The sequence below is a fragment of the Balearica regulorum genome, chromosome 2 (genome assembly GCF_011004875.1).
Source record: "Balearica regulorum gibbericeps isolate bBalReg1 chromosome 2, bBalReg1.pri, whole genome shotgun sequence".
Taxonomy (NCBI): domain Eukaryota; kingdom Metazoa; phylum Chordata; class Aves; order Gruiformes; family Gruidae; genus Balearica; species Balearica regulorum.
Window position 1 is genome coordinate 156,284,922 of NC_046185.1, and position 27,871 is coordinate 156,312,792.

The window sequence follows — 27,871 nt, forward strand, 5'->3', positions numbered from 1 at the left end:
CAATGCCTCCCCCTCGCTGTGCTGCGGTTGGCTGCGCCGGACGCCTTTCGGCCCCTGTCACTGTTGGTCCCTCCTCCTGGGCAGCTTGCGCCGCAGTGGGGCGATCGGGCGATGCGGTGACGTCGGTGTTTGGGGGCGCTGCTATTGGCGGCAGCGGGGTGACGGGCGATGTGGCGCGTGGTGTGCCGGGCCGTTACTGGGAGCCGCCGCGGAGCCGCCGTCCCTCAGGCGCGCGCCACCAGCCTGTGCGGGGAGAAGTCCCGGGCCGAGAGGTGAGGGGGGGGGGCGGGGGGGGGCGACGGCCGCGCCCGGAGGGGAAGGGGCTGCGCAGGGACGGGGCTGGGCAGCCGCGGCCGCCGCTGAGGGAGCGGGGCCGGCGGGAGAGGGGGCTGCGGAGGGGGAGGGCGGCGGAGCGTGGGAGCTGACTGGAGCACACCCGCGGGGGGCAGAGGCGGCGGGGCGGGGGCCGCGGAGACAGTGTGGGTGGTGTTTGAGGAGTGCCGGGGGCTGCGTGTCCTGGTGAGGGAATCCGTGTTACTTCGTTCGTAATGATGGGGGGGAGGGGGGAATACGCGTGCACGTGTTGTCTGGCGTTGTAAAGGTAACGTAAATGTAAACGTGTGCGGGACACGCACAGGCCGTGGGGTTAGGGAAGGTGAAATTTGATCTGGGTGAAATTTGGAACTGGACTTCTTATACTGCCAGCCTGCCAAAATGTCACACTTGGCACGTCTGTCCTGTAGCAGCTGCTGCATGGAGTTTCAGAGAAACAAAAAAGAAATCTTTTAAGCACGTACACATCACATTGCAGCGTTTGGTATTGTGGGGAGGAAGTTTCAGAAATCCAAAAGCATGTAAAACCCCCAAAAGATCATTGGTGCACAATTTACACCCTGTCAGAAACCTAGCCATTTGATTATTTCTCACACTCTGCCCAGGACCTTAGAGATGTTATTATTACTGAGTGACTCTCCAGTGTTTTTTCAGTAGAACGTGTGCTACCATCACGATGCCTGAAGTAAACACAGATCACCTGGATGAGCAGCAGGTGCAGCTCTTGGCAGAGATGTGCATCCTTATCGATGAAAATGATAATAAGATTGGAGCGGATACCAAGAAAAACTGTCACTTGAATGAAAACATTGATAAAGGTACAGCTCGCTTACCTTCTAATTGAACCATTAAGTTGATTGAATATTTTCAGAAATATAGTCATGATTAAAGTAAAGCCTTAATCTCATGTGGGTGTCAAACCAGAGCAAGTACGTCCCCACACCCCCTCATCCCCCAGCATACAGTATCTAATTCTAAAAATACTGCAACATGGAGGAACGCACAATTGGAGGCAGTAGCAAAGTAGAGAAATGTGTGATTGTGGATATAAGTTGTATGTCTTGATACATATTTTTGAAATACATTTTGATGATAAAATAGTATTGTTTCCCTATTATAGATACCTGATCCTGTGTAGCTTTTTCCAAAGAATGCCACTTGCTTCTTTGCTGAGTTCTTTTCAAGTAGAAGAGACTTTGATTTTTGAGTAGTTTACACAGAGTTCTACTTCAAATACTGCCAGTAGGAAAGGGGTTTTGTTGTTATTGGTGTCAGTCTAGTGGATTGTGGGTTTTATTTGAGGTTGGTCAGATTCATGAATCTCTCACAATAGTTTGTGACCTCCTTTTCCATACTCACGGGAAGCATCTTCCTCAACAGTGAGGAATAACAAACTCAAAAGTTGCAGAAAACAGTAATTTTGCTGGTTTTGAGAAAGTTTGTACTTTTGCAGTTCCTGAAGTTTCTTGAAATTCCTTATAATTTTTTAGGGGTTTTTGAGTCATCTCCTTTTGATAGTAAATTTGTGGATGCTGAGCTCTCCTTAGAAGCTTGCTCAAATGTGCATCTTCAGAATGGTGAACTGACCGAGTTTAGCAGAACTCTTCTGTTACATTGTTGTTCTTGGCACTTTTCTAATTTCATAATATTTTGCATAAGCTGACAGAGAAACCTAAATAATAACTCTGAGGGTTTTTTATCAAATCCTTGCTTTTTAATATGTATGAGTTTTAAATTTAGGTTACCCAAAACTGAGGACTTTCTAAACCCTTAAACTCTGTCTTCATATGTTTTTTTTTCTCCTCTTAAATGGCTCTCTGTGATTTTGTTGTTGTTGTTTTTAGGTTTACTGCACCGAGCTTTCAGTGTTTTCTTATTTAATACAGAAAATAAACTGTTGCTGCAGCAGAGGTCAAATGCAAAAATTACATTTCCAGGTTAGTACTGAAATATGTTGTAGTTACTAAAATGCTTCATTTAAAAAAATGTTTTTAAAGTGTGTCAGTCTAATTTTGCATTGTAACTCATTCTGAGGTTTTAACGTCTACTTCTTTGGAGAGGAGTTACTTTAAGAGTTCAAGATACACTTATCTTATGGATGAAGTAAGATGATGGGAACACTAGCTTATTGTTACACGTACTCTTGGGAAATGAGTGTTCCCTGACTTGTTTGATCCCGTTTATGCAAGCACAGAGTGCGCGTTGTTTACCTTCTCTGCTGCAAGACCTATTTAGTGGAGTTGAAGCAATTGCTCTGGTAGCTGTGGAGTGCTCTGATTCCACTGTTTAAGATGTAGTTGATGTATAGTGGAGCCCTACTGCTTGGAAGCAGTTGCCCTGTGTTTCAGTGAGATCTGCAGACCTTTATCTGTGTATGTATGTCTTAACAAACACTTTTAAGTATAGAAAAAGTGAGACTGTGTGCCCAAAGTACATAGTGCATGATTTTTGAAGACTCCTGAACTGTTACTATCAAATGCAAATGAAGAGGCGTAAAAATAAGAAGTGGAATGAAAGAAAAAGAGCTGACATGAGATGTGTTGGAGGAAGCATAAAGCTGGCTGTTTCAGGATTTTGGGTGAAAAACAAATTCACATGTTTCCAACCCTCTTCAGCTCAGGGAAGAACAACCTTTTCTTCCTTCCAAGGGAATCTTTAGGAATTTTTTTCCCTTGACCACTAGCTAGTCAAAATGGTCAAGTGTAGTTTGTAGGTAACGTGACTGTTTTAGATGCTTTTGAGGTAGATTCTTATGGTTAAAAGGTTGGCCAATCAGAGTTATTCTACATTACTGGTAAGTAATTTTTAATATACTTGAGGCAGAGAGTATAAAGGGTCTGTTCTTTAAACACGAGCATAAACTGGTTTTTTTACTTATTGTCAGCTGGTCTTGAAGTTCTGGGAGTATTTTCAATATTCTGTTGCATATAAACTCCCAAAAGTCATTTTAATTAGTGTCTGCAGGATAAACAAGTGCTTTGCAAACTGGCTGTCTACGTAGATGCGATCTTGGGTATGAGAATGTGTATGTTTGTATGGATCCAAACACCAACGTGCAAAGTAGTACTTGGTACAGGCAAATCTTGGTGCAAAATATGGAAAGAAAAATAGAGGTGAAAATACCCTCCTTCCTCTCTGAGCCTCCTCTACAGAAGAGAAACAAAGCTGTGATGTGCTGAGTAACTGTCGTACATCTCTGGGGGGTTTTTTGAGGTGGTTTGGGGGGGGTGGGGTGTTTTTTTGCAATGCTTTATACACGTAAAAAATGTACTGAAACGAACTTCTTGCAGATTGTTTTACCAACACCTGTTGCAGTCATCCTCTAAGCCATCCACTAGAACTAGAAGAAAATGCTGCCATTGGTGTTCGGAGAGCAGCACAGAGACGACTGAAAGCAGAGTTAGGCATTCCCATGGAGCAGGTAAAGGAAGGAAGGAGAGACGGGAATTCTTACCAATGTTTGCCAAGTGACAGACTGCATCTGGCAGACAGGGTCAGCCTGAAACATAAAAAATGTCCCTGCCCTGCCGGTCCAGGGGAAGGGAATGTGCTGTCCTTCTTCCAGGCCAATGGCAGAGTGCTGTACGCATTCTGTACCACTGCCATGAGCTGCTGACAGCACCCATGTACAAGTACCTCTGCAATCCCAAGTTTCCTATGGAAGTAGGGTGGCCTGGGCACTCGGCGTTTCTTCCAGAGTAATCACACAGCCCACTTCTGGCACCTTCCTTTTGGTGGCACTTTGGGAGCACACAGAGAGCAGGGTGAACCTGGCCAAAATGGTTGAAATCCTCCATGTTTTGTAACTAATGATGTTTGTGTCATGAAACACGGGAGAAGCAGTGTGCCACTGGCAATCATGATGGCTAGGGTGTCCCCAGAATTAATTACCTGGTCTGCAACTTGCACGGCTCCCTGGTAGATCAGGGCTACGCGTGGTCTGTCAGGACGCAGTTCTGGCCTTGGCTTTACGTAGCTCTCAGGTCTTCTCCTTGGGAGGCGAGGGGTAGGTGCAAGGGTTTGTGTTCATCAGCACTTCAGTAAGTGTGCCTTCAGCTCTGCTAAACGTGATTTAAAACTTACTGTGTAGAAGAAATCTACTCAAGACATTATTGGGCAAGTCTGACTAGAGAAATGCTGTGCAACTCATGTCATCAAAGTGCAATAAACATTTTTTTTCACAGGAATTCTTTGTGAAGAAGTACATTGCAGTTGCACACTCGGGGAAAAATAATTTTTAAGGAAGAGGGTAATAGCTGATAATTCCACTGTAATGCCTAGCAATGCAGTTAGTCTGGTTTCGCACCGGTTCTGACCAGTGTGTTGGTTGTAGGTAACTCCAGAAGAAATCTCCTACCTGACACGAATTCACTACAAGGCCAAGTCTGATGGCATCTGGGGTGAACACGAGATAGACTATATCTTATTTGTGCAGAAGGATGTAACACTGAATCCCGACCCTAACGAGATCCAAAGCTACTGCTACGTGACGCAGAAAGAACTGAAACAGCTCTTGGACAAAGCCTCCAAGAATGAAATCAAGATTACTCCGTGGTTTAAACTAATTGCAGAGACCTTTCTTTTTAAGTGGTGGGATAACTTATCTAACTTGAACAAATTTGTTGATCATGAAAAAATACACAGAATGTAAATAGCTGGGGTAAAAGATGCTGAAGGCCGCCAGTGATGTGCTGTCTCATTAACACTATGGTAACTCATGACTCGAGTGCAGAAAAGCCATCCACCTAGAGCATGTTTAACAAATAACTTTATACTGAGATGGTTGTAGCCAATTTTTTTTCTTCTCTCTTCTCCTATTCCCCCCAGCCCTGTTCCTCTTGGACGAGTTAAGTTTGGTCTCATGTAAAATGGGTAACGGTAATGTAAGAAACTCCCTGGGTTCCTCTTTCTCCATTTACCCACGTGATATGAAAGATCCGCAGCCTGCGTGTGCCCAGTTTGCTGTTGCTTCCTTGCGTAACTACACAGTAAGTTACACCGGCGCCTCCTGCACAGCTCATTCGGTAGAGCTGGTACGTTCCCAACTTCACATGACTACGCCTTCCAAAACATTGATTACAAAAGAACTGAGTTCTGCATTGATGTTAAGAAGACTAGTTGCCTGAAGAAAAAAACCAGTTAATTCACAGTAATCAAGATGATTTTAATTGCAGAAAGCAAATCTCTTCAGCTACTCTATAATTAACCAAACACATAAAAGCTTAAGTAATTGGATTGTCTGAGTTTCACTGTGTGTCATAGCTTTAGATAATAAACATTGGGGGGGTCGGTTTGGGTTCTTTTTCCCCACCTCTTTTTTCTGGTTAGGTGATGACCAAGTACTGGACATATCTCTTAAAAAAACCCCAACAAACCTAAAACAACAAAAAAAACCCCAAAAAGGGGTTAATTACACCCACACCCAACTGTACTGTAGCTGTACCCAGCTGGTACCCAGCTGATGCAGGCAGTAGTAGAAGGGATAAGCAGTGACTCTTCCCCACCTTGCAGAAAACAACGGCATCTTGGTACAAAGGGGTTTTTTTCCCCTGCAACATCTACGGCAATAGTTATTCCCAGAAGACTCAAACCCTTGGAATTCCAGAATGCAAGACTGACAATGTATAGGCTTACACAAGGTCTTCAGTTAATCAGAAATTGTACCAGAGTGCAAGAGCTAATCCTTTTTGATCTTGCAGTCAATTGCTTGTAACAAGTAAGATGGAAGGCTTTTTTTTAATAAGACAAATAATCAACGGTATCTCAATTTGAATTAAAGACTTTTTTGCTCTGGAGTTTGGTGGGGTTTTTTTCCCAAAACAAGCTTGTGATTTCTTCTGTTAGCAGACCACTCACCTGAGATTCTTAACTTCTCCCAGAGGCATCTTGATGAGATGATAGGATGTTGTTCATGCCACTTCTGCATGTAAAACACGGTTGTAACTCGTCTGTGTCTGGTTTCGAGGCGAAACTAAATTTTTCCAGTGGTGAACGTTTCTTTCTCGCCCCAGTTGTGACTGCAGCACCGAGGCTGGTTCAACACTCAGGTTTTAGAGCCAGGCTCTCGTCCGTTCACCTGAGCTGATGCACCGTCTTGAACCAGGTACCGGTGGGCGAGGGAACAGTAATGCAGTGTAACAGCTCTCCTCAATTCCCTGCAGCCAGCCACATTACCTGAGTAGTGCATTACAGTACTTTTCCGATACTTAAAATACTTTTAAAATACGATTATGATTAAAATCTCTAACCTGAAACCTCAAGACTGCTGCTTTCTTTCCAGACTTTAAGCCACGTGGAGAATAATCTCTGCCATGACTACGCTGCAAACGCCCCCACGCCTACTGAACGCCGCTGCAGCGGGCTGGTGGGGCGGCACGGCACACGTTTCTCACAACACAGTGCTACTTCCCTGGTCGAAATGGCCAGCGTGGAGCAAAAGCTGACAAAGCACATCCTGAAGTAGAAAGAATGTACATCAGGAAGCTGAAAGCAAAGTTTTGTTAAGGAGTCCTTCAAAATCCCTTAAAAATTTTGACATTAAAGTTTTTTCTTGACATTGAACTTCTTTGCAGCATTACCCTGTGTTTTCGTATCAAATGTTACACAAAGCAGATGAGGGAAGCAATACGGATTTACACATAATGCTCCAATATGCTAAAGTTGACACCCGATCACTCTTCTTCACTGCTGTATCTAGAAATCGGTTTTAAATAAATTCTTCCTCACCTTTTGGGGTTTTTGTTTTTAACATGTGTATTTGAGTTCCTGTTCAATGTTTAAAACTGTGCATTTTAGTGTATTGTTCAGGCAACACATTTATAATGCATGGTTCTACTAACCTCTAGATAATTCCTACCTCATTCTTGACCAACTAGGGACAGAGATTACTTCACATTTGACAATCTCTTTTGCCCTGAACAGAGAAATTTTGTCCATTAGGCTTCTGAAAATGCCTTGCCCAGCAGAGGATGACAGCACTGTAACCAGCACGCACTCCGGACAAAATTTCAGTCTGATCCTCATTTTCTACCCATCTGAAATACCAATCCATCAGAGAAGTTGTAACCTTCCCTGCCCGCACTGTTAGAGGTTACTGCAGGCCTCGGGTCAGTACTAAAGCTGCCGTCGTTCCTCCAGCCTCAGTCCCAGTTTAGCCCAGTAAACCAGCCGCGTTTCTCCCAGTCGTGCTCCCGGTTTGGTGCACGAACACTACCTTTGTGCAGCACTCGTCAGTCTCACGTTACCTCCCCACCAATTTCAGCCTTTACCTGCAACAAAAACTCATCGCTTTTACTATACATCAAAGAATTAACTTCCACACTGAACACCAAACCTTCCTGATGCTGTGTGGTTTTAATTCTGATGGCAGCTTTGTAACAAATACTTTGCTTTTCTAGATTTAACATCATTTCAAATCTTGTTTTACATAGAACTTTAAACACTTTACTGCTACATGAAAATCAGTGGTAAGGAAATGGAGTGAAGTATTTTTTTTGTCTATTTAGCAATGGTTTCTGCTACTGGTATCAACAAATTTCTCATGGTATTACTTGGAACTACAAGATCACGGTATCAGAACTTTCCCTCTCTGAGCTTCAAGTATCTTAAACCACTAACACAAACCATGTGCTTTTTAAACACTCTATTACTAAAAAAGGAAGACAGGACTAGAAATTAGTTTTAATAAATGTCGTTTTAATTCGCTGTAATTCAGAAGACGGCTTATCTTCTCTGTGTTTTACCAGATTTTCTCTTTCCAGCCAGCAGATGTTTTGGCTTCAAGTCAAATATGTGTCTGTCCGACTCTCCTTTCCTGCCCAGGCGATTCATTTTCTTTTGAGCTTTCTTCGCCATAATCTTGACCTTCTTCACCATCTATTTAAAAACAAACAAACATGCAGAGTAACTCCCTGAGTAACTCAAATAACTAGCTTTACCTTTTAAAAAACCACTAAGCTAGATGATTTTCACAAGGACATCAACTAACACCCAACATATGCCACCATCTAGGCAAGCTCAGGAAGTGTGGGTTGGAGGAGCGTACAGTGAGGTGGGCTGAGAACTGGCTGAAGGGCAGAGCCCAGAGGGTTGTGACAAGCGGCACAGAGTCTAGTTGGAGGCCTGTAGCCAGCGGTGCGCCCCAGGGGTCAGTGCTGGGTCCGGTCTTGTTCAACATATTCATCAGTGACCTGGATGAGGGGACAGAGTGTACCCTCAGCAAGTTTGCTGATGGTACTAATCTGGGAGGAGTGGCTGACACACCAGCAGGCTGCACTGCCATTCAGCGAGACCTGGACAGGCTGGAGAGTTGGGCAGAGAGGAAACAAATGAAGTTCAACAAGGGCAAGTGTAGGGTCCTGCACCTGGGGAAGAATAACCCCAAGCACCAGTACAGGTTAGGGGCTGACCTGCTGGGAAGCAGCTCTGCGGAGAAGGACCCGAGAGTCCTGGTGGATGACAAGCTCTCCATGAGCCAGCAGTGTGCCCTCGGGGCCAAGAAGGCCAACGGTATCCTGGGATGCATTAAGAAGAACATGGCCAGCAGGTTATCCTCCCCCTCTACTCTGCCCTGCTGTGAGGCCACATCTGGAGTTCTGTGTCCAGTTCTGGGTTTCCCAGTTCATGAAGGACAGGGAACTACTGGAGAGAGTCCAGCAGAGGGCAATGAGGATGATCATGAGACTTGAACATCTCTCATGTGAGAAAAGGCTGAGAGAGCTGGGTCTGTTTAGCCTGGAGAAGAGAAGACGGGGAGGGGATCTCATCAATACTTAGAAATATCTAAAGGGCGGATGTCTAGAGGAAGGGGCCAGACTCTTCTCAGTGGTGCCCAGTGACAGGACAAGGGGCAACAGGCACAAACTGGAACACAGGAAGTTCCATCTGAACATGAGGAAAAACTTCTTCACTCTGAGGGTGACCGAGCACTGGAACAGGCTGCCCAGAGAGGTTGTGGAGTCTCCTTCTCTGGAGATATTCAAAACCTCCCTGGACACGATCCTGTGCAACCTGCTCTAGGGGATCCTGCTTTAGCAGGCAGGTTGGACTAGATGATCTCCAGAGGTCCCTTCCAACACCTACCATTCTGGGATTCTGTGAGCTGCAACTCTGGAAGACCATCGCTGCAAGTCACACACTAATCCTCCTTAGCAAAACTCTTCTTTTTCCAGCACGCTAACAATATGATTGCGCTGTCTCTGGAATTCCTAATTTACTAAAGGTGGAACTCCACAGTTCGTAGAACTCTTCCTTCATACTTGCATTTAGAGACAAGAATTTAAAATGTGGTTTCTCAGTCTTACTACAACTTATTTTGAAGAATGAACTAGGCATTTTCAAAGTATAGAAAATCCAAAAGAACAGATGATGAAGCTGCAAAGAGAAGAAAGATGAACTCTGGACAAACATAGCCAGCCTAGTATGAAGTTTCCCAGAAGCTGGTTGAAGTACAATCATGCTGGTTTAACTGCTATAAAGGAAAAAAACTTCAACAAACCTTTTCATCACGAAGACCAGAAACATCTCGTGGTGTGCGAGAGGAGCTGCGACTGCGGGCCACAGATTTAGGGGTTTCAGACTCATCACGTTTACGTTTCCTTGTAACACTACGGGACCTTCTCGCATAATGTGCCTGAAAATCAAAACATCACTTTAATAATTAAAACCAGAAATAATCAGCTCAGACATGTTCCATTTCTTATTAGCCTAACAGGAAAAAACAGGAAGTGGACTGCTGTGATACATGATATTGGTTATTCCATAGGAACATAAAGACCTTGTCAGCTGTTGGTCACTGCCTTTCTGTCCCACAGTAATATTCACATTTTGGTGAATATTAGCATATTCTTTTCACAATTATTAACTCCAGTTTTCTGATTTCTGAGTAGATTCATAAGTAAAGGATGAAAAGACACAAATTAATGGATAGCAATACTGATTCAATTCTGCAACAGCAAAAAAACAATGAAGAAACTTACCCTGATTAGTGTCCTGTTTACAGGACAAAGCCCTGAAGAATTTCAGACATGAAGACCTATCATCCTACAGCAGAAGTATTAAATTCCTCCTCACTTGAGATTGCTCCTAAATCAACATGGCATGTCAGCTCTGAGAAGCATAAATGCTTACTTCAGATGTGTAGTGTTGACATTCCTTGTTTCCTAACTCCTTGTTTAGTGAAGGAATTTGAGGTCTCAAGATCTACATAGCCATAACACTGCTGGATTTGCTGTACAAAATGGATTTTTTTTAAATTGCTGATAGAATTAAATGTCTCCCAAAGACAAATCTGTTTGAAGTACTTTAGCTGCCTTACATCTGAGGATGCCAGTTATCCTCAAAAACTTCAATTACAACTCACAGAATTAATGAACTGTAAAAAAATAAGCCTGATCTGCCATTATTACTATTTCTGACATAGCAGGGTCTCATCCAACAAAGCAGGCTTGAAAATTAAGAAGTATGTTTAGCCAAACCCCATTCTTGAATCCTATACAAATCCCAAGAGTTCTACGAGAAAGCAGTGTGTATATATGTGATTATTTATGTTAGTTTATTTTTTCAGCCTACTCAACATGTTTTGATCACGTCACTCAAAAATTCCAATGCTGACTGCATCATCTGAGTTTCCAATTTTCTCTTTAATAGATCCCACCTCTCTCTTGTGCCAACTGTAATACGCATGTTGAATGTCCTCAAAGAAATTTAGCATGTAATGAAATTGATCTCTTTTAGATAAACATGGTGTTTAATTAGCAAAAACTTACGTCATCTTTATTAGTCATGTCGAGTCCAAGATCAGTCATTTCCTTCTCTAGCACCTTCCGCTGGACCTGTAAAAAGACAGTTAGGAAAACATGTTTCTCTCAAAACAGTATGGTTCTATTTTATTTTTTGTCTTAATACACCACACAGGCCCATTACATTCACTACATGTTTGGCACATCCCACAAGCAGATGATGAAAGTCGTAACTTCACATGTCAGTTACTGCAACTTCTCTTCAGCCATAAATCCTTCTTCACAGGATTGCAATGTCCCAGCATTCCCTAAAGAACTTTCAAATAGTTTGCCCTTTTGGGGGGGAAGGTGACAAAGAGGTATTTCAGTCAGAAACGTTTCCTTCTCTCCCAAAAGGCAGACACATTTCGGGAAGATAAGAAATATTGGGTGCAAAATCGGCAAGATTCATTTCCTCAAAATGTCTATGTATCAGTTTTTATTCTGCAATCACCTTGGACTGGTCACAAAAGATTCTGACATTAGAAAGTGTGATACCTAGCTTTGAAAAAGATATATATATAATCTTTTCCGGCACAGGGAGGTCTTCATAGCAAATTTTACATTTTTAAGATTCTCCTAATTCTTTGCATTTAAAATAATAAAAAAAAAATGATGCAGCAATCCAGTTAAACGAGCTGAATTGTATTCTTCAAAACTTCTTCTGCAATATATGGACTTCCACAAAAGACTCACTTGTGTGACACAAAACAGGCTACTATCACTCATTTGGTTTGGCCTCCACAACTAAGTAGCTACCAGAACTCCTAGGAGCACAGAAGGAAGCAAGTAGCAAGGGAGAGGGCCAAAGGTGAGAAAAAGTGATCAGTTCCACTACCCGACATTGGTTTATGTTTTCATAAAGTTATTACAGATCAGCAATATTCTACTACAGAATGTGTTCAATACTTGCCTTTTTAGCTGTTCTAGGCATCCTCGGACCTCGAGTATCTTTTTCCTTTGACTGCAGGATTTTGAGTCTCTTCTTTTCTCGGATCTGTTGTGCCAACTGTCGGATTTCCATCATTTCTTCATCTTCACTTTCTGGTTCACTGTCATATTCTCCAGCAGCTTCTCTCAGCTCTTCCTCTTTCTCCAATTCTTCCAGTTTCTTAGATTTTTAAGAGATGAAATGGAAACCAAGATACTCATCAAATCCTTGACTTACAATTCTCGACATTACATTTTCGCATGGCCCAGGGCCATGACAGCATGCAGACCCTTGATAATGATTCTCCAGCCACACTTAATGCAGCTGGTGATACAGATTACTGTGAATCTATGGGGCACACTACTATGCAGACTTATTTGATCACATCGCATTATAGTTTGGTTGTATTTGTGCGACCGCCCCGAAGGTGCCCTCCGCATGAATGCAGATATACTATCCTGTGAACTGGGCTAGCTGTGCCATTTCTGGAAACACACTCTGGAAAAAAGACTTCTCTTTCTACATTTAGCATGAGTCTGGAACATCAGCAATTCAGATGAATCCAACTGCACAACCAGCAGGCTCCATAGTCTGTACTCATTACCAGCAAGAAATAAGAACAGTGCTTGTTATTAAACAAAAATGTTACAAACTGAGAATTCAATCCATTTCCTTTAACATCATACTCCGGTAGACATCAATTTTATGGGTGAATTTTATATTATTAATAATACATAAAGTACGTTCCTTCTGGCTGTAGTCAAAGAATGAAGAAATATAACTTCTCCTGCAAACCTCATATTTTAGGATGGAAAAGAAAAGATCACCATTCTGACAAGGTAAAGCAATTTTTCATTCTTCTGAAATTCTTCTTAATCATTCAGAAAATGGTATCTTTTCCCGTGGCAAGTGCACACAATGTAAAAGAACTTGTTCTCATGACATACTGGTTTTGATCTACAAATACAATAATTTACGCTAAACAAATAAAGACATAAAAGGGCAAGAAAAGTGTAAAAAGAATAATGGAAAACTCACTCTCATTATATCCGGATCAATGTAGTCCAGTATATTATGACCTTCCCATATCTCTGGTATCTTATCATATTTTTCAGATGAATTCATTAAGTCCCAGTATTCTTAAAATACAACAAAAGTTAATAGACAAAAATAATTTCAAAGAACATTCAATGACAGAAAACAACACTTAGATCACAATAAAAAAAAAGTGCCATATGCATAACTGGCAAGAATTTGGTAGCGTATCTGATGTAGTCATAAATACTTCTGATCTCCTTCCTACAAATATTGTTCAATAATGACATGATCCACTGCCAAGCCATAATAAGCAACAGATACCCAGCTGAAACAGAATACGCGCTGCCTCTCTCATATTAATACTTTCTTAACAAAGACAGCATCAAAAATTAATGAGGTAGTACAATATAAAATGGAAGGGAAAAAAGACTTGAGTCATCAGACCAGTCATTGTATGTCTGTGACTCTAAAATGAGAAACAACTGACATTACGAAACAAGGAACAGTGAACAAAGATGACCAGCTCTGGAACAAAAGTGAAGGACAGTATGCAATACAACGGTGGCACTGGTGCTCAGTTGAAACGAGTCAGGTTTAGGTACTCTCCCTTGACTGAAATAGCCAAATTTTACTGCTTAACAGTAATACTGATTCTTAAATAATACTTACTCTGAAGATCCAAAACATAATCATCTCCCATTTCAAGTTCAAGATCTCTCTCCTGCAAAGACATACATCGCTTTATATACCATCGAATTTAAAGTCTATATGCTAATATAGCAAATTTAAAATCCATCTGCTGATTTCCTAATTATGGGATGCCACTTACCAATTTCCTCTTGGGTGTGTCTACTTCCATGCGTTTCTTACGTGCTACTGCTCCCTCAGGTATAAAAGGCAGCCGCTCCTGAAATGAATGCAACAATCCACCCCAGTAAAAAAAGGGGAAAAAAAGTTTGAATCTGTGTTTTTTACAATGCTATAAATCATTGCAGAGTAATATATTTCTGAAGAATACAAAATCCCAAGCTGAGTCTCCCACCAGCAAAGGCAGATATAGATAAAAAATAAGCAAATTTCACCATATTAATCTGTTCACATGTTAAGAGAATTGTTATCCTATTTAAGAAGTACTGGGAAATACACTAAAAAGTGTAAACATGTAGCCTACCTTGTTATCTCTTTTGGTTGGCATGGCCAAGTGTAATCTGTTCAATACTTCATTCACTTTATTTCCTTTCATTTTAGTATCAACACGATGGGCTAGCAGTCTGTCACAGGCCTGAAAGTGCACATGGTAACATTAGGTAAGGAATGAAGCCTTCCTGATACAACAAATGACACAGTAGGCTTTCAATCCCAAATCTCTAGCTTCACATCTCATCTTCTGTAATCTTTTATCTCTCTAGCTCTCAATAAAACATTGAATTATTTTACATTTATTATTGAATTATTTTATGCATCTAAGAAGATGCATACAATTTTTTTTTTACAATGAGCTGACAGAGCTCAGAAAAAATTCACCTATTTTTTTTTTTAAATTATGATTTGTATTAGACATAATTTTCCATTTGCACCCAAGTCCACTGAGGCTCAACAGGCTATAAGGAATAACATGCTTAAAGTTTATGACTATAATACAGAGTTTAACTGAGATTAAATTCATACCAAGGAGCCAAAATGTTAGCTGTCCATTTGGAATGAAATTGAAAGAAGAGAGACCTACCTCTGTTTTAACTTGGATTACACCTTCTTCTGTTAGAGTACTTGTCTCTATTACAGAAAATCCTTCTGCTTCAAAAGTTTCAAATATTTTCTAAAATGGAAACATTATCCCAAAGAATGACATTCTAGCCATTTCTTAATATATCAATACATTAAGAACAGAAATTTTAATCCAACATCAATACATGCAACTTGTTACTATTTTATTAGAATGTGTTTCTAAAAAGATGACAGAAACTTTACAACTACAGTTCTATTTAATCTGTTTCTTCTTTTATAAGCAAATACCTACTTTCTAAAAGGCACCTATAAATGACTCATAAGGGAAAAAAAAGAGAAACACACATTCTATGTGTCCCTGAACTTGTAGATACAAAAGAATTAGCCCTGCATTTACACAACCTGTTGCCCAGTGGGACCTTCTACTGCAACTGTTCAGCAACACCTTTCAGTCTAGTGCTCATTGTCTCTGAAATCCTACTGAAATGATTACTGAACAAGGCTATTCAGTCTTACTTCCAACTACAGCAGGAACTGAAAGTTCTCACAGAGCCAGGGATTTCTGAAACCACTACGGACTTGCTTTCTGTTTGGCATTTGCGACACTCAGGCAAGGATATACAACAGACAGTACTTAAGACAGATATGGGTCAAGACCTGGAAAGCTTCTTTCCATGACACTACTAAATAGTTACATAAAGAAATGATCATGTAAAAGTTTTTGCCTGATACAAATGACAGCCATCCACAACACTTGTGCATAATATTTTTGTAAATGTCAGAAGACGGAGAGGTGGGAAAAGAAGTCTAACCTGACTCTCTTCAGGAAGTTCTGCAATTCTCTTCACATCACATTTGTTTGCAACAATTATAAGTGGCTAATAAAAAGAAAAAAAGAATCACAATTTAAGTTACCATGCTATAAAAACTTAGGGTTTATTAATAATATAAACCAAACCTACCTTGTTAGCAAACAATGGCTTAATGTTTCTGAAGAGCTCTACTTGCTCCTCTAGGCTATGCCCACACTGCTCAGACACATCCATCACGTACAGCACAGCAGCACGAAGATGTGCAAGCGCAGTTATAGCCTGCATCTCAATGGTGTTCCTATCCTCCAAAGGATGATCCAAAATACCAGGAGTATCTACTACCTAAAATTAACGTAATTAAGTCAGGCGTTACTACTGGATAATTGATACACTATCTGAGAATATGTGCTCAATTTCTTGTCAATATTGTCTAAGACAGTGATATTTTTTCCTTTCAGTCATAAGTAAGACTGTAAACTCAGCCAAATTGGGAATGGGAAAATGGAGTAACAGGAGAAGAATGAGGTTTCAGAATAACCAACACTCCAAGTATTGAACACGTAGGGAAAGCCCTGGCCCAGAATTTGACAGTGATAAAAAGTGAGCTGGCTTTAGTCCGTAATTCTACTTCCACTCTTCCCTCAAATTGAAACCACACCCATACATGTACACTTTTAGAATCGATTTTGACTACTGCCCTCATTTGGCACACGGTACCTTGCACAGCAGCTCTCAGACATAGCGTGTCTCATCAAGACACAAAAGTGCAACGCACATAGCAAAATGGCAAATCAGATTACAACCAGTTAATTCTTGAAAGAAAATACAAAATATTATCAGTTCTTACCTGCCAGCGCAGATACTTATAATCCATATGTCCCACAAAGAGAGATTTTGTGGTAAAGGCATAAGGCTGCACTTCTACATCTGCTCTTGTAACCTTAAAACAAGATTTATTTACACACATTTACTGAAAATTTTCTGAAGTTGCAAGCAGTATATCATAATTACAATACACTTCCTTTGCTACCAAAAAAGCTAAAAAATGGCTATTCTGGCTTCTCAGCAAACATTTATCTATCAGAAAACATGTTAAGGGGATACATGCTATTTTAGAAAAGATAATGATTTTTAAGAGTGAAATCTATCATAATTTCCCATTTATCCCTCCAGGAATTTCATTCAATCTCTACTGACATCAGACAGTGCCACAATGATATCAAATTGTTTAAATGTTACCTTATTTTAATTAAATGGTATTTCAGTATTATTTCAGGGAAAAAAACCAAACCAAACCAAAAAAACCATTCACATACCTTATTTATAAAGCTAGATTTTCCAACATTTGGGTAGCCACACAAGAGAAGAGTTCGTGTATTGGGATCGATGGTTGGCAAACGAGACAAATGTTGTCGCACTGAAATGTTAAAAAGATTTTTTAAAACATTTGTGATAATTTAAGTTTTACTGAAATGGAATAAAAATTCATATGCTGAATTGTTTATATACCAATTAATAACTTTCCTGACATTATAATTTGATTGATCATTTATAAAAATGTATAATAGTTTGTAAACTCCACAAGTATCTACATACAATAAAAAAAGAAACTCCATGAATATTTAAAAAATGAAGACCATTGTCTTTTAGCTAGAATGACCCCATCAAATCAGGCAACATAACCTGATGGAGTAATAAGCCTGAAGTAAGGAGTAATGTTTGGAAAATGTATAGCACTACTTTTCAAATACATGTCAGTGAAAATGATTGCTTAGAAGTCACAGCCATGCTTTTATTTAAGAAAAACATTTTATAACTGTTAGTAATACCACAAAATTTAAGGATTTTTCAGAGGGAAAACCATTTAGTTAAAAAATAAATTCTAAGTATTCAGGGATTTTGAAATTATTTCTATCTTTTCTGTCTATATTCTGTATTAAACACACATATATTTATGTATATGTTAAATATACATAAACATATTCTGTTATTAAGTATAAGAATAAATTTTACATCCAATTCACATGCCTTACTTTAGCCTATTTATAACACAAACCTTGCTCCAAATATTCCAAGCTCTGTTTCTGTCTTTTGATAATCGTGCACATTCGTCCTAGAGCAGCACGTTTCAGCTGTTTGCAGCGGTAAAGGGAATCACCATATTTCATCAGTCGCACATAGTCTTTAGCAACACTGTGGAGACAAGAAGTAATAATTTAGACAACCATCAACCAGGCAGGTACAAAATCAAAGAAATTTATTTCCTTACTTGTCAATCAGATTCTTGGCAATATTAATCTGCCCCAAAGCCAGCTTGTAGTGATCTTTGTCATAGAGAACATTCATCAAATCTGCATAAAAAGGATGAATATCCTAAAACAAAAGCATAAAATAAAATTAAGCCTAATATTTTCCCTCTTTAAGATGACCATTTCCTGGCAACTATGTAAATTCATTTTTTTTCTCCAGTAGAGCAACACAAATTACAATATAAGCCAAACTGTTTTCATTATTATCTTATGTAAGGAAAATAATCTGCTTCATCATTAAATGCATAAACCTTAATCACTTCAAATTTCTTCTGCAAAGACATGTTGGACTCATTCATACAGAGTTTCCATTTCATCTTTTGCTTTGTATAATAGTTCACATTACAACTTTGAAAGCTTTTTTTTTTAAATAAGGCAACTGCAATAAGTCTGCAGTAGTAGTTTCTAACAGCAAATCCATAACATACCAGAAACACAGCACCAATTCTTCCCTTTTTCTGAGTGCTAGATTAAATTCTGTGTAAGACTGGATAAGAAGGGTTTCTTCAAGGCCCAAATAAATCCTTCAGCTTTCCAAGGAAGCAGCATCTTCGGTTCAAATCTTTCCAATAAAATATCTCATCTACTTATGTACTTATATTCAGAAATTTCATATCATGTGATAATAAACAAAATACAGAAGATATTTGTGGGAATTCTGCAGTAATACTCACTGGATATGAAAATATCAGCAGAAAATATGGTTGCAGGTCAACAGTTTAAGCATGAGCACAAAATTGCCTATAAAAAAACCGCACTGGACACATGGATCCAGTTGCAGTTGTTGGGAAGTTAAGACTATGTGCATCTTGTCAGAGCGTGTTTCCAACACTATCCTTTATGGGGCCAAGAACAATGTTGATGTTATCAAAGTAACTTCTGAAGAACTGAAGATGGGAAGCTATGTGATATATTTGGATATTTCTTACTTCCTGCAACTATTTTCTGGGGAAGACTAACCATAAGCACAATTTACACACACACACGAAGAAGAATAAGCAGACACAACATACTTAAAAAACACCACACTTGCAACTTCTGACAAACATATCTGATCAGTTACAACCTTGTAAAATCCATCCCTCGATGACCATCCATGGGCACAATTTAGACTTCCTTTCTTAGTCGGAACATACTATTTTTGCAGAACAAGTTTGCCTAAAATTACTCCCAGTAAAATCTACCAGGAATCAGCCAAAATAGTTTACATAGTGAATCAGCAAGATGTTGCTTAGCCCAAAATAAACTCAAATAAAACCAATACACTGTTGAAGAAGTATTCCTGATGCTGCGAAAACAAAGTTGCTTTATGATCAAACAACAAAACACTTACATCTAATTTGGGGAAATCCGTTAAGATCTGAGTGAGTCTATCATGGTAATTTTGTTGAGTATATTTGACTTTTCGCATGTAAAAATGTCGAATCCGATGGATTTGATAATGTTTATGAATGACAGTTGGAGTCTTCCGCTGAGTCTTTGACAATGTCAAATCTATGAAGTCCTGCAATCAAGGAAACATTATTAAGTATAGAATTGATTATACAAGTTCTTATAAAGCCATAAATTTTATTTTGGTGGAGGACAGTGCAGACCAATTAAGCTCATCCACGCCATACACTGTTTGCACCGTACATTTCAGGATAAAACACGGGTTCCCATCTCTGGGCAGTAACAAGAAGTTTGCACATTCCCTCTCCGGTTTTCCTTGCAATTATCTGAGGGTTGGCCTCCCGTTCACATCTGCCACAGCAGCGGCTGGGGAAGCGTCGCGTCCCGTCCCCTGCCACCCGCCTCCACCGCCCGCCCCGCCGTACCGAGGTGAAGCACAGCAGGCCCGACCCCAGCGAGCAGCTCCGCGCACCACACTTTTAACTAAAACTCCTTCGTTACACTAGGAAAGAACTTTATTTTGAATGAGTGAGCAGCGATGAGGCTACGCATGACAGGGGTTGGGAAAGCAGGAGGGATTTTCGTGGGGGCCACCCCGACACCCCCGCGGCGCTGAGGAGACGAGCAGCCCCAGGATCCCTCCTCAGGCCGCAGTGTCCCTCTCTGGCAGGACCCCCGCTCCCCCCTCCCTCACTCTACATGGTACAGGCCGCCAGGCCCACGAGCACAGGCCCAGGGCGAGTCCACGGGTCCCGCGGGGGGGTGGGGAGGAAGCGAAGGCCGAGGCCACGCCGGCAGCGCCAGCAGGGGGAAGGAATAGCGCTCTCCTCACGCGCGACACGAGCCGCCGATCGCGGCAGGGCTCGCCCCGCGCTGAGGGCGCTGAGGGACGGGGAGCGCGGAGCAAAGCCCGAACCTTGGCGGACGGCACCACCGTAATCTTCTTGAAGTTGTAGAGCGCCATGCCGGCCGCCACAGCCGAGCCCAGCCGCACGCCGCCGGAAGAGGGAGCGAGGCAGAGCCTCTCGCGAGAACCCTGCGCTTCCGTCCCGGGGAGGCGGGGGACAGGGCTGGGCTCCGGGCGGCCGGGGCGGAGGGGCTGCGTGCGGGCTCTAGGGCTGGGGAGATCCGGTGCCGCTCCGCCTGGGGCTCTCCCGGCTTGCGTGAGCTCGGGTGCTGCGCGGCCTCTGGCGGGGCCTCGGAGCGGTGGGGCCGCTGGGGCCCGGGCGGGCCTCGGGGCGCTCCGGAGGGCCCTGGCGTGGGGAGCAGCACACGTTGGCGCCTTACCGGAGAACGCCCAAACCGTTAGCAGGGCTTCAAGTGATGGCCTGTTGGTATGATTTAGAGCAGTCGTATTTAGTGCTTTGTAGGACCGTGAAGGCAAAATACATCCTCGCCCTGTTCGGTTATGTGATTAAAGGCCGTTTTCCATTAGCACAGAGGAGCAGCGAACAAGGGTGGGGGAAGGGACCCCAGTAACCTCATCAGTGCCGAGGGTCCCCTGCCCCAGCTCCTCCCGGGGCCGTCAGGGCAAGCAATCGGCTCTGTGACCCAGGAGTGCCACACACCGGATGGGTCAAAGGCAGCAGCTCTCTGGATCACCCTCTGGGGTGTGGGGCTCCTTATGGGATGCTGGGAAGAGCATCTTGGGATTGTACAAGGCATAGGGTATATTTAGAGAAAAGACCAAAGCTGGGAAAAGGGAGGTATCAAGCTGGATAAGGGAGGAAAATGTGTGGGAAAATGGAGAGAAAAGGGGATAAAAGAGGCCAGTAGCGCGTCAGCAGGCTGGTCAGTGCACTTGTCTGACCATGGTCTGCGCACCCAATCACCGCAGTCCGTCCTGCCTTACTAAACTCCATTCCTAACGGTTCTCCTGGTTGAGGGGGCTGTCTGTTGTGTGCGTGTGTGCATGGAGCCAAGCGCCTGCCACAGGAAAAGGGCAGAGGGTCACAGCGGCCTGTGTCTGGGGCACCAGCAACTGGAGGGACTGTGGTGTCTGCGTACTGTATGTCAGAGTATGTATATATGCATACATATGTATGTGTGTATGTATGCAACTGGGAGACCACAGGCTCCAGAGGCCAGTGGGTGTCGAGGCTGTGCGTGGCTGGCCATGTGCACAAGCATGTCTGTACTGGTGTGTGTGTGCCCACTGCGGGTAAGCACTCGGTCTTCCTTCCAGCTGGGCCTGGGACCACGGAGCTGCATCAGCCTCGCCCCTGCCAAGCTACTGGATTCCCAAACGCAAACACTCTTACTTCCCTTTTTGGTTTTGGTTTTTTTTTTTTCTAATAGTTACCTTTGTTGGCTTGTCACTAAATTGTAAATCCTTTCAGATAAAGGCAAAGTCTGTGTGAATTCTGGAGCAGTTTATGATCTTGACTGTACACTGTGCTCTGTTCTTTTTTGTGTATCATCTCCAGCAAACATGAGATTCAAACAGACCTAAGGCATGAACTTGAAAGACCACCGAATGCAGGCATGTATTGCAATCTGCATGCCTATACCCATTTTCTGCTTGACACTAATAATAAGTGGGCATACACTGAAATACATCAGTTTTAAATACTTCACAAATTACCTGATATATTTTGGAAGGCAAGTTAGATTGAAAATTAAGAATTCCCTTGGCTTCCACACGTGTTTTTTTTTCTCTCTCCACACAAAGCATGACATTTTCCATTTGAGAGAATTTAGTCATGTATTACTCTGTCACAACATTTTTACACAGTACTAGAATTTTAAATGCGTATCTCCTTCCACATTTCCTTTATTTCGTTGCGCTCCAAATTTTGCTGAAATGTTCCAAATAGTCGTCCAATGCACAGGAAATTTGTAGGGTATTTGAAAAGTAAGAATTCATCTGATCACTCAAGCCAGTAGCTAATCCTTTCCAGAAATTAATTTCAGTAATGACTATATGAGCACTGTTCAATCACAAACATGCTGTTAGAGCCAGCCCTGTTTCTATAGTCTCTCGATGGTGCTGCAGCTGCCCTATTATGAAGGGGTGTGCTGCTTCATAAACATTTTGATACGACCACTTCAGGCTGCTTTCTTGAAGTGCTCTTGAGCAGTGAGATTTGACGTCACACTTCATTTATGTTGTGTTTTGCCTGCAAAAATGTTGGTTTATAGAGTAGAAGAGAAGGAGCTCTTCTCTAAGCATATCCCCACACCTCCCCAGTTTCCGGACAGATCCCTCTAGTAGCTGTTCTGGGACGCTCAGATTGCCTAGCAGCTGGCCCCAGCATCCCCAGCCCCACTGGTCTCTGGCACTCCAAGGCCCACAGTCTCACACCCATTGCTGCTACTCAAAACTCTCACACGCAGAGATGCCCTGCGCACCCCTCCACGCAACTGACCCTCGACACTCAGAGTATCCAGTACCCGGCCCCTGGTGTCACACTGCATGTACATTACTACTTTCTTGAGCGGTTTTCAAGATAGCTAGCTCCTTCTAAGCAAAATGTTGGTACTACTCTGGGTATTGTGTTCTCTGGAGACTTATTCCTTAGGCGTCAGGAGAGGCAAGACCATCTCAATTTATGTTTCTTTTGATCCACCCAGTTCCTTATCCCAGGTGGCTTTCTGCACTCAGACATCCTCATTCGTATTTATGACAAACACCAGGCATGTAACACAATTCTCCATGTTTTAAAAAAAATCACTCCAGTAGACTATAACTCATACCACTTGGAAATTAAAACCAACGCAAAATTGTACTTGTGCCTTGTACAAGAGCAACTAATGGCACCCAGCAAGACGCAGCCCATGTGCTGTGCTGATCGTCCAGAGAGGCACTCGGGGAAATGGGCACGAGAATGGACATCACCCAAGCATTCCTCTGTAGCAAATGCTTCTGCAGGATACATGTGGTATTTGTATTACACCTAGATAGGGCATTGGCTTAACAGCCACAGTTTCTCTAAAGTGTTAGCTGGAAATTCCAAAAGTAGCCTCAGGTTTGGGATATCCAGTCTGAATCTGATTCACGCAAGGGTTGATGGAGTTGGACATACTTAGCAAATTGGTGTATTTCAATTAGATGATAGACAAAATCATTGTTGCCTAGTCCCACAAAATGAAAAGACCTGTTCATTCAGGAGTAATAAATGTACTTTGTAAGTACATTTATTCTGTAGAATCTATCCAGATTCAGCTAAAGTCTAAATCAAGATTGTCTGCCATTTCAACAATCTGTTATTGTAAAGCTGTTCTCACTATCAGTCCTGATGTATGTATATATATGCTAAAGTTTTAAAGCTAATTTATCAAGCAAACAGTGCACGCAATGAACCTTGCCTAAGCAAAAAGCTCAGCCTCCTGTTTCCTTAACAGAAAATGTTTTTGAGGGGGGTTTATTTGATAATCTGCTGGTCTGGCAGCAATATATAGTCCCTCTCACCTTTTGATTTTAGCAGCATAAGTCTTAACTAACAGGCTGGTCAGAAAATATTAACTCTGAAGGCAATTTTGCTTCAGTTTGGTTTTTTGGGTTTAAAAAAGCTGTTCCATGTCAGTAGCCAGGTTGTGGAAAAATAGTCCTGTTCTGGCCATCCCAGTGAAGAGATGCGGGCCTGAACAGACCTGGCAGCTTCCCTGACCTCTTGCTCTGTAGGCTGGATGAAAAGGTCAGGGCCAAGGGACACTGGTAGATGGCAGTCACGAAAACTACTGCTGCTTCTCTAGCAACCCCTCCAGACTTAATCAGAGAACATCAATCCCTGAACTGCCAACCCAGTGGCACTGCATTAATTAAACAGAGAAAATAGAGCTATAAACAGGCACTATTGCTTATGTGTATCTATCTGCAGTATCTGAAATATCAAGAACATTATTTTATTTTGAAATTGTGCCAATTCATGTCAGCACACAAAAGGCAGATAAGGAGAAGTTTCAAAATTGAATTATTATGTATCAGACTCTCTTACTAAATTATCATTACAAAGGGCACGCATGGTGATGGATCAAAGAGCTTTGGAGAGCAACAATGCTGCTACAGATGAGTAATGCCTTCTAATCTGTCTTGGGAACATGGCTGAGGCACGCTTAGGAACATTTTCAGGAATGCAAAATATGCATGTTAATAGTTGTAGTTACCGTGTAATCCTGGGAAAACTTTCAAGTAGTTGAAGTATAATGAAGACATTCTGTGTTACGCCTTTCCCAGCTGCTCTTCTTTACGGTTGAGGAAGGAGGCAGCTCAACCAAAATGGGGGAGGAGGAGTATGGCCTTTTGGTACGCGATTTCCTGTTGCAGCATCACGGAGAACAGCGATAGCAAGCGGAGGATTGGCTCTGTGCCTGGCAGCTGCCCCTGCTGCAGTCTGGGGCAGGGGGGGCAGTGGCTTTGCAGAAGGAGCCCCTCGCCCTGAGCATCAGGACAAGCAGGGGCACATTCATGCTGCCAGGGTCAGGTGAGAGTCACACAGGCAGGGAAGGGCTTATGAAGAGCTGCCTTCTCCTGTGCCCCCTCCTCTGCAGGCATTCCACCAAGAACACAGGCTGTGAGAATCCTTTAAAAGCCTTAAAGAGCCCCAAGAGGAGCTTCTGAAACGTCTTGTCTCACCTACCTTGCCCGAGGAGTCAACAGCCAAAATGAAAGAGCAGAGAGCCTCAGCAGATCACATACTGACACTATGCCGTACATTCCTGGTATTTAAAAAAAAATATCCTTGGGACCCATCTGAACTCTGATGACTATTATGGTCAGGAAAGAGTTGCTTTGCTAATCCTTCTGAATATGGACGTTCAGTCTTAGGGCTGGCAGAGTTTCGTCATGCTTTAAGGAATAGGTAATTCCTCTGCAAAAATAGTGCCTCATGTCAGCCCTGTCAACACTCTGGCCTCAACAGAGTGGCATCAGCAGGTTACGTTTTGAAAAGGAGTCACACCAAGCCTTGCTTTGCTGGACAAAGGTGCTCACCATGTGCAGCACAACGCCATGTGCCCTGGGCAGCTCTCCAAGACACCTGAAGGGCATGGTAGGCTATTGCCTATCTCTTCGGTCCAAGAGAGGTTTCTTATGCTCAACTAGCTCACTTTCTAATATGGAATTATCACCCTAATTTTAAATTACTTTAGATCCTAGGCTGCTGCCCCGTCCGTGACTCACTGCAGCTCCATGGAAAATGGAGTGTTGGCAGAGACCGCACTGAGACTGCTTGTGATCAGAGGCTCTTGACAGAGAGGCCCAAGGTGTGGAATTCATTGGCACTAACAATTAAACTGCACTCACAAAAGGCTAATCACTTCTGCAAGCCTTCCCTGAATGGTGACGGGAGGAATCAGCCTAGGAAAATTTTCCATGTGAGAGAGAGAAAGAGAGAGAGAGAGGAAAAGAAGAGAAAAGGAAAGGGAATTAAAAAGAACCAACAGTAACAGCAGTGTTGGGAAGTAACATATAGGAGGGCTGTATTCATATTTTATTTAATTATGATTTTATTTGGCCTTGCTTAAGACTTAAAAGCCTTTAAGATCCAGAAGTGTAAATATCAGGAGGATTCGAGATTACTGAATGGATATCCCTTAAAGTGCAAAAGCAGGACGTGCTTTGTACTCATAATAGATACACATGTTCTTCTTTTTTCAAACTCTACATGTTTGGAAATTAGTTCAAGTGTTCTCAGATTTTTGCACTTGAGAACATTTGCAGGTGTAATTTTTGCTGGCATATATAATTCCAGGCACATTTTATTGTACTTAAATGCATATTTTGTTTTGTCTGTGTCGTGGTTTAACCCCAGCAGGTAACTGAGCACCATGCAGCCACTCGTTCAGCCATCACTCCCCAGTGGGATGGGGAGAGAATGGAAAAAAAAACTTGTGGGTTGAGGTAAAGACAGTTTAATAGGATAACAAAGGAAATAACAATAATAATAATAATAATAATAATAAAAGAAATAATAAAACAATGATGCACAAATGCAATTGCTCGCCATCTGTGGAGAAAAAACACACTGATGCCCAGCCTGTTTCCAAGCAGTGATCTCGCCTCCCAGCTAGCCTCCCCAGTTATCTGCTGATATTCCATATGGTATGGAATATCCCTTTGGTCATTGGGGTCAGCTGTCCCAGCTGTGTCCCCTCCCAACTCCTTGTGCACCCCCAGCCACTCGCTGGTGGGGTGGGGTGAGAAGCAGAAAAGCCCTTGGCTCTGTGTAAGCACTGCTCAGCAGGAACGACAACATCCCTGTGTCATCAACACTGTTTGCAGCACAAATCCAAACCACAGCCCCTTACTAGCTGCTATGAAGGAAATTAACTCTGTCCCAGCTAAAACCAACAAAGTCTAGAAAGTGAGCAGTTTGACATCTCACTGTCCCTGCAATCAGCTATGATATAAACTCTATCTACAGATGTATTCTTGACATGAAATTGGAAATGAAGTTGATGTCCTTTCCAAAAGTCATGCCTTCACCCTCACATTGCTGGACTGAAGATAGTAGGTTTCAGGTTTTATAATAATACCAAAGCTTTGTCAGCATATAGTTAAAAGGTATTAGCAATGACATTCTAAAAATATCACCCTGATATTGCTAAACCCATTGAAATAGCCAAGTAGCTGCAAGTAGATGGAACAGTATTTGTTGAAGATGGTAGTTGGGAAAGCTCTGCTAGTGTGTGAAGAGTCAGCAGGTGGTGCTTTTGAGTCACAGCGTGGTCACACTGCCAAAAGCAACACCGTGCAATCCTCCTTCTAGTTTCAGAGAAGATTTATGACATTCTGCAGGATCTTTTGGTTGTAGTGTGAGGCACAGTGGTAATACTTTTGCCAAGTACTGTATTTTGAGCTAGTGATATTGTTACAATTTGCTCTAACCACTCACTCTGCATGGACCTAACTTCTGTAGGTGGCCCCAGGATCTCATGTGCTTGTAACCTCTGTGTGTCTGGGTAGCAGTTGCTGGTTATTCAAGTACCGGAATAATCATTTGTGTTCCCTGGTGCAGATTACACCAAAGGACCATCAGAGCTTCTGCCAGCACCACTGCTTTTTTGCCCTGCAAGTCACTACATCAGGCTGTCAGTGGTCTGAAGACCAAGCTTAGCTGCCATAATCAAGAATATGAAAAGGTTGGTTGCAGCCTGGTTTTTAGCTAGCCAGCAATATTTCTGTAGTTCCCTATTCTTGCAGCCACAGAGGTGAGAGGAAAGACAGAACATTGCTCCACAAAACAGACACTTCCTTGGACAACAGGAGCTTCCCCTTCTCGGAACACAAGGCCACCAAAGGAGTCTCCGTTCCACAATTTGAATTTTGTATTTACTTTCTGCTCACTGGCCTCCCTCTTCCACAGCCCTTCAAGTGCCAGTCTCTCCTCCCATTACAAACCCTTTCCTTCCACATCTTTCATTCCTGGCTATGCAGATCCATGTATCATTCACAACAGTATTGTCCTTGTCAATCACACAAGTGCAGACAGGCATTCTTTCTGAAGAAAACCTAAAAATATCTGCCAATTTTGAGGCTGTGGAATCACTCCTTGATTTACAAATTAATTTATTTTTAATTTTTTTTAATCTTTCATTGATTCTTGCTCAATA

At 42.2% G+C, this 27,871-nt stretch overlaps 2 protein-coding genes across 3 annotated transcripts; one reads left to right on the plus strand and one right to left on the minus strand.

Annotated features, from left to right (window-relative positions):
• The first annotated feature begins 118 nt into the window (after nucleotides 1–118).
• On the plus strand, nucleotides 119–6,894 carry IDI1 (isopentenyl-diphosphate delta isomerase 1). Of its 2 annotated transcripts, none has more exons than XM_075746585.1 (5): nucleotides 119–272; nucleotides 988–1,151; nucleotides 2,178–2,270; nucleotides 3,624–3,754; nucleotides 4,667–6,894. In XM_075746585.1, the coding sequence occupies exons 1-5, from the start codon at nucleotides 169–171 to the stop codon at nucleotides 4,982–4,984; spliced, it is 810 nt and encodes a 269-aa protein (XP_075602700.1). In that variant the 5' UTR covers nucleotides 119–168; the 3' UTR covers nucleotides 4,985–6,894. The 2 variants fall into 2 exon arrangements, with proteins under 2 accessions (XP_075602700.1, XP_075602701.1); XM_075746586.1 differs by having other exon boundaries at nucleotides 131–272; nucleotides 991–1,151.
• A 1,113-nt stretch (nucleotides 6,895–8,007) lies between these two features.
• GTPBP4 (GTP binding protein 4) lies at nucleotides 8,008–20,342 on the minus strand. Its single transcript, XM_075746587.1, has 17 exons — nucleotides 20,235–20,342; nucleotides 19,260–19,430; nucleotides 17,887–17,990; nucleotides 17,674–17,810; nucleotides 16,934–17,034; nucleotides 16,465–16,557; nucleotides 15,768–15,959; nucleotides 15,618–15,683; nucleotides 14,807–14,896; nucleotides 14,252–14,362; nucleotides 13,910–13,987; nucleotides 13,750–13,801; nucleotides 13,081–13,181; nucleotides 12,025–12,222; nucleotides 11,100–11,165; nucleotides 9,830–9,964; nucleotides 8,008–8,208 (listed from the first exon to the last, which is right to left on the minus strand). Exons 1-17 carry the CDS (start codon nucleotides 20,280–20,282, stop codon nucleotides 8,056–8,058), a joined length of 1,896 nt encoding a protein of 631 aa, XP_075602702.1. The 5' UTR covers nucleotides 20,283–20,342; the 3' UTR covers nucleotides 8,008–8,055.
• Between the last annotated feature and the right edge of the window lie 7,529 nt (nucleotides 20,343–27,871).

Bases quoted from the DNA above. Each gene is read 5' to 3' on its own strand.
- IDI1 (XM_075746585.1), top strand. From the start codon at position 169: ATGTGGCGCGTGGTGTGCCGGGCCGTTACTGGGAGCCGCCGCGGAGCC. The intron at 1,152-2,177 runs GTACAGCTCGCT...TGTTGTTTTTAG, and splicing joins GAATGAAAACATTGATAAAG to GTTTACTGCACCGAGCTTTC. The intron at 2,271-3,623 runs GTTAGTACTGAA...AACTTCTTGCAG, and splicing joins TGCAAAAATTACATTTCCAG to ATTGTTTTACCAACACCTGT.
- GTPBP4 (XM_075746587.1), bottom strand. From the start codon at position 20,282: ATGGCGCTCTACAACTTCAAGAAGATTACGGTGGTGCCGTCCGCCAAG. The intron at 13,988-14,251 runs GTAGGCTACATG...CATTCATTTCAG, and splicing joins CAACCAAAAGAGATAACAAG to GAGCGGCTGCCTTTTATACC. The intron at 11,166-12,024 runs GCAAGTATTGAA...GTCTTTTTACAG, and splicing joins TGCCTAGAACAGCTAAAAAG to GTCCAGCGGAAGGTGCTAGA.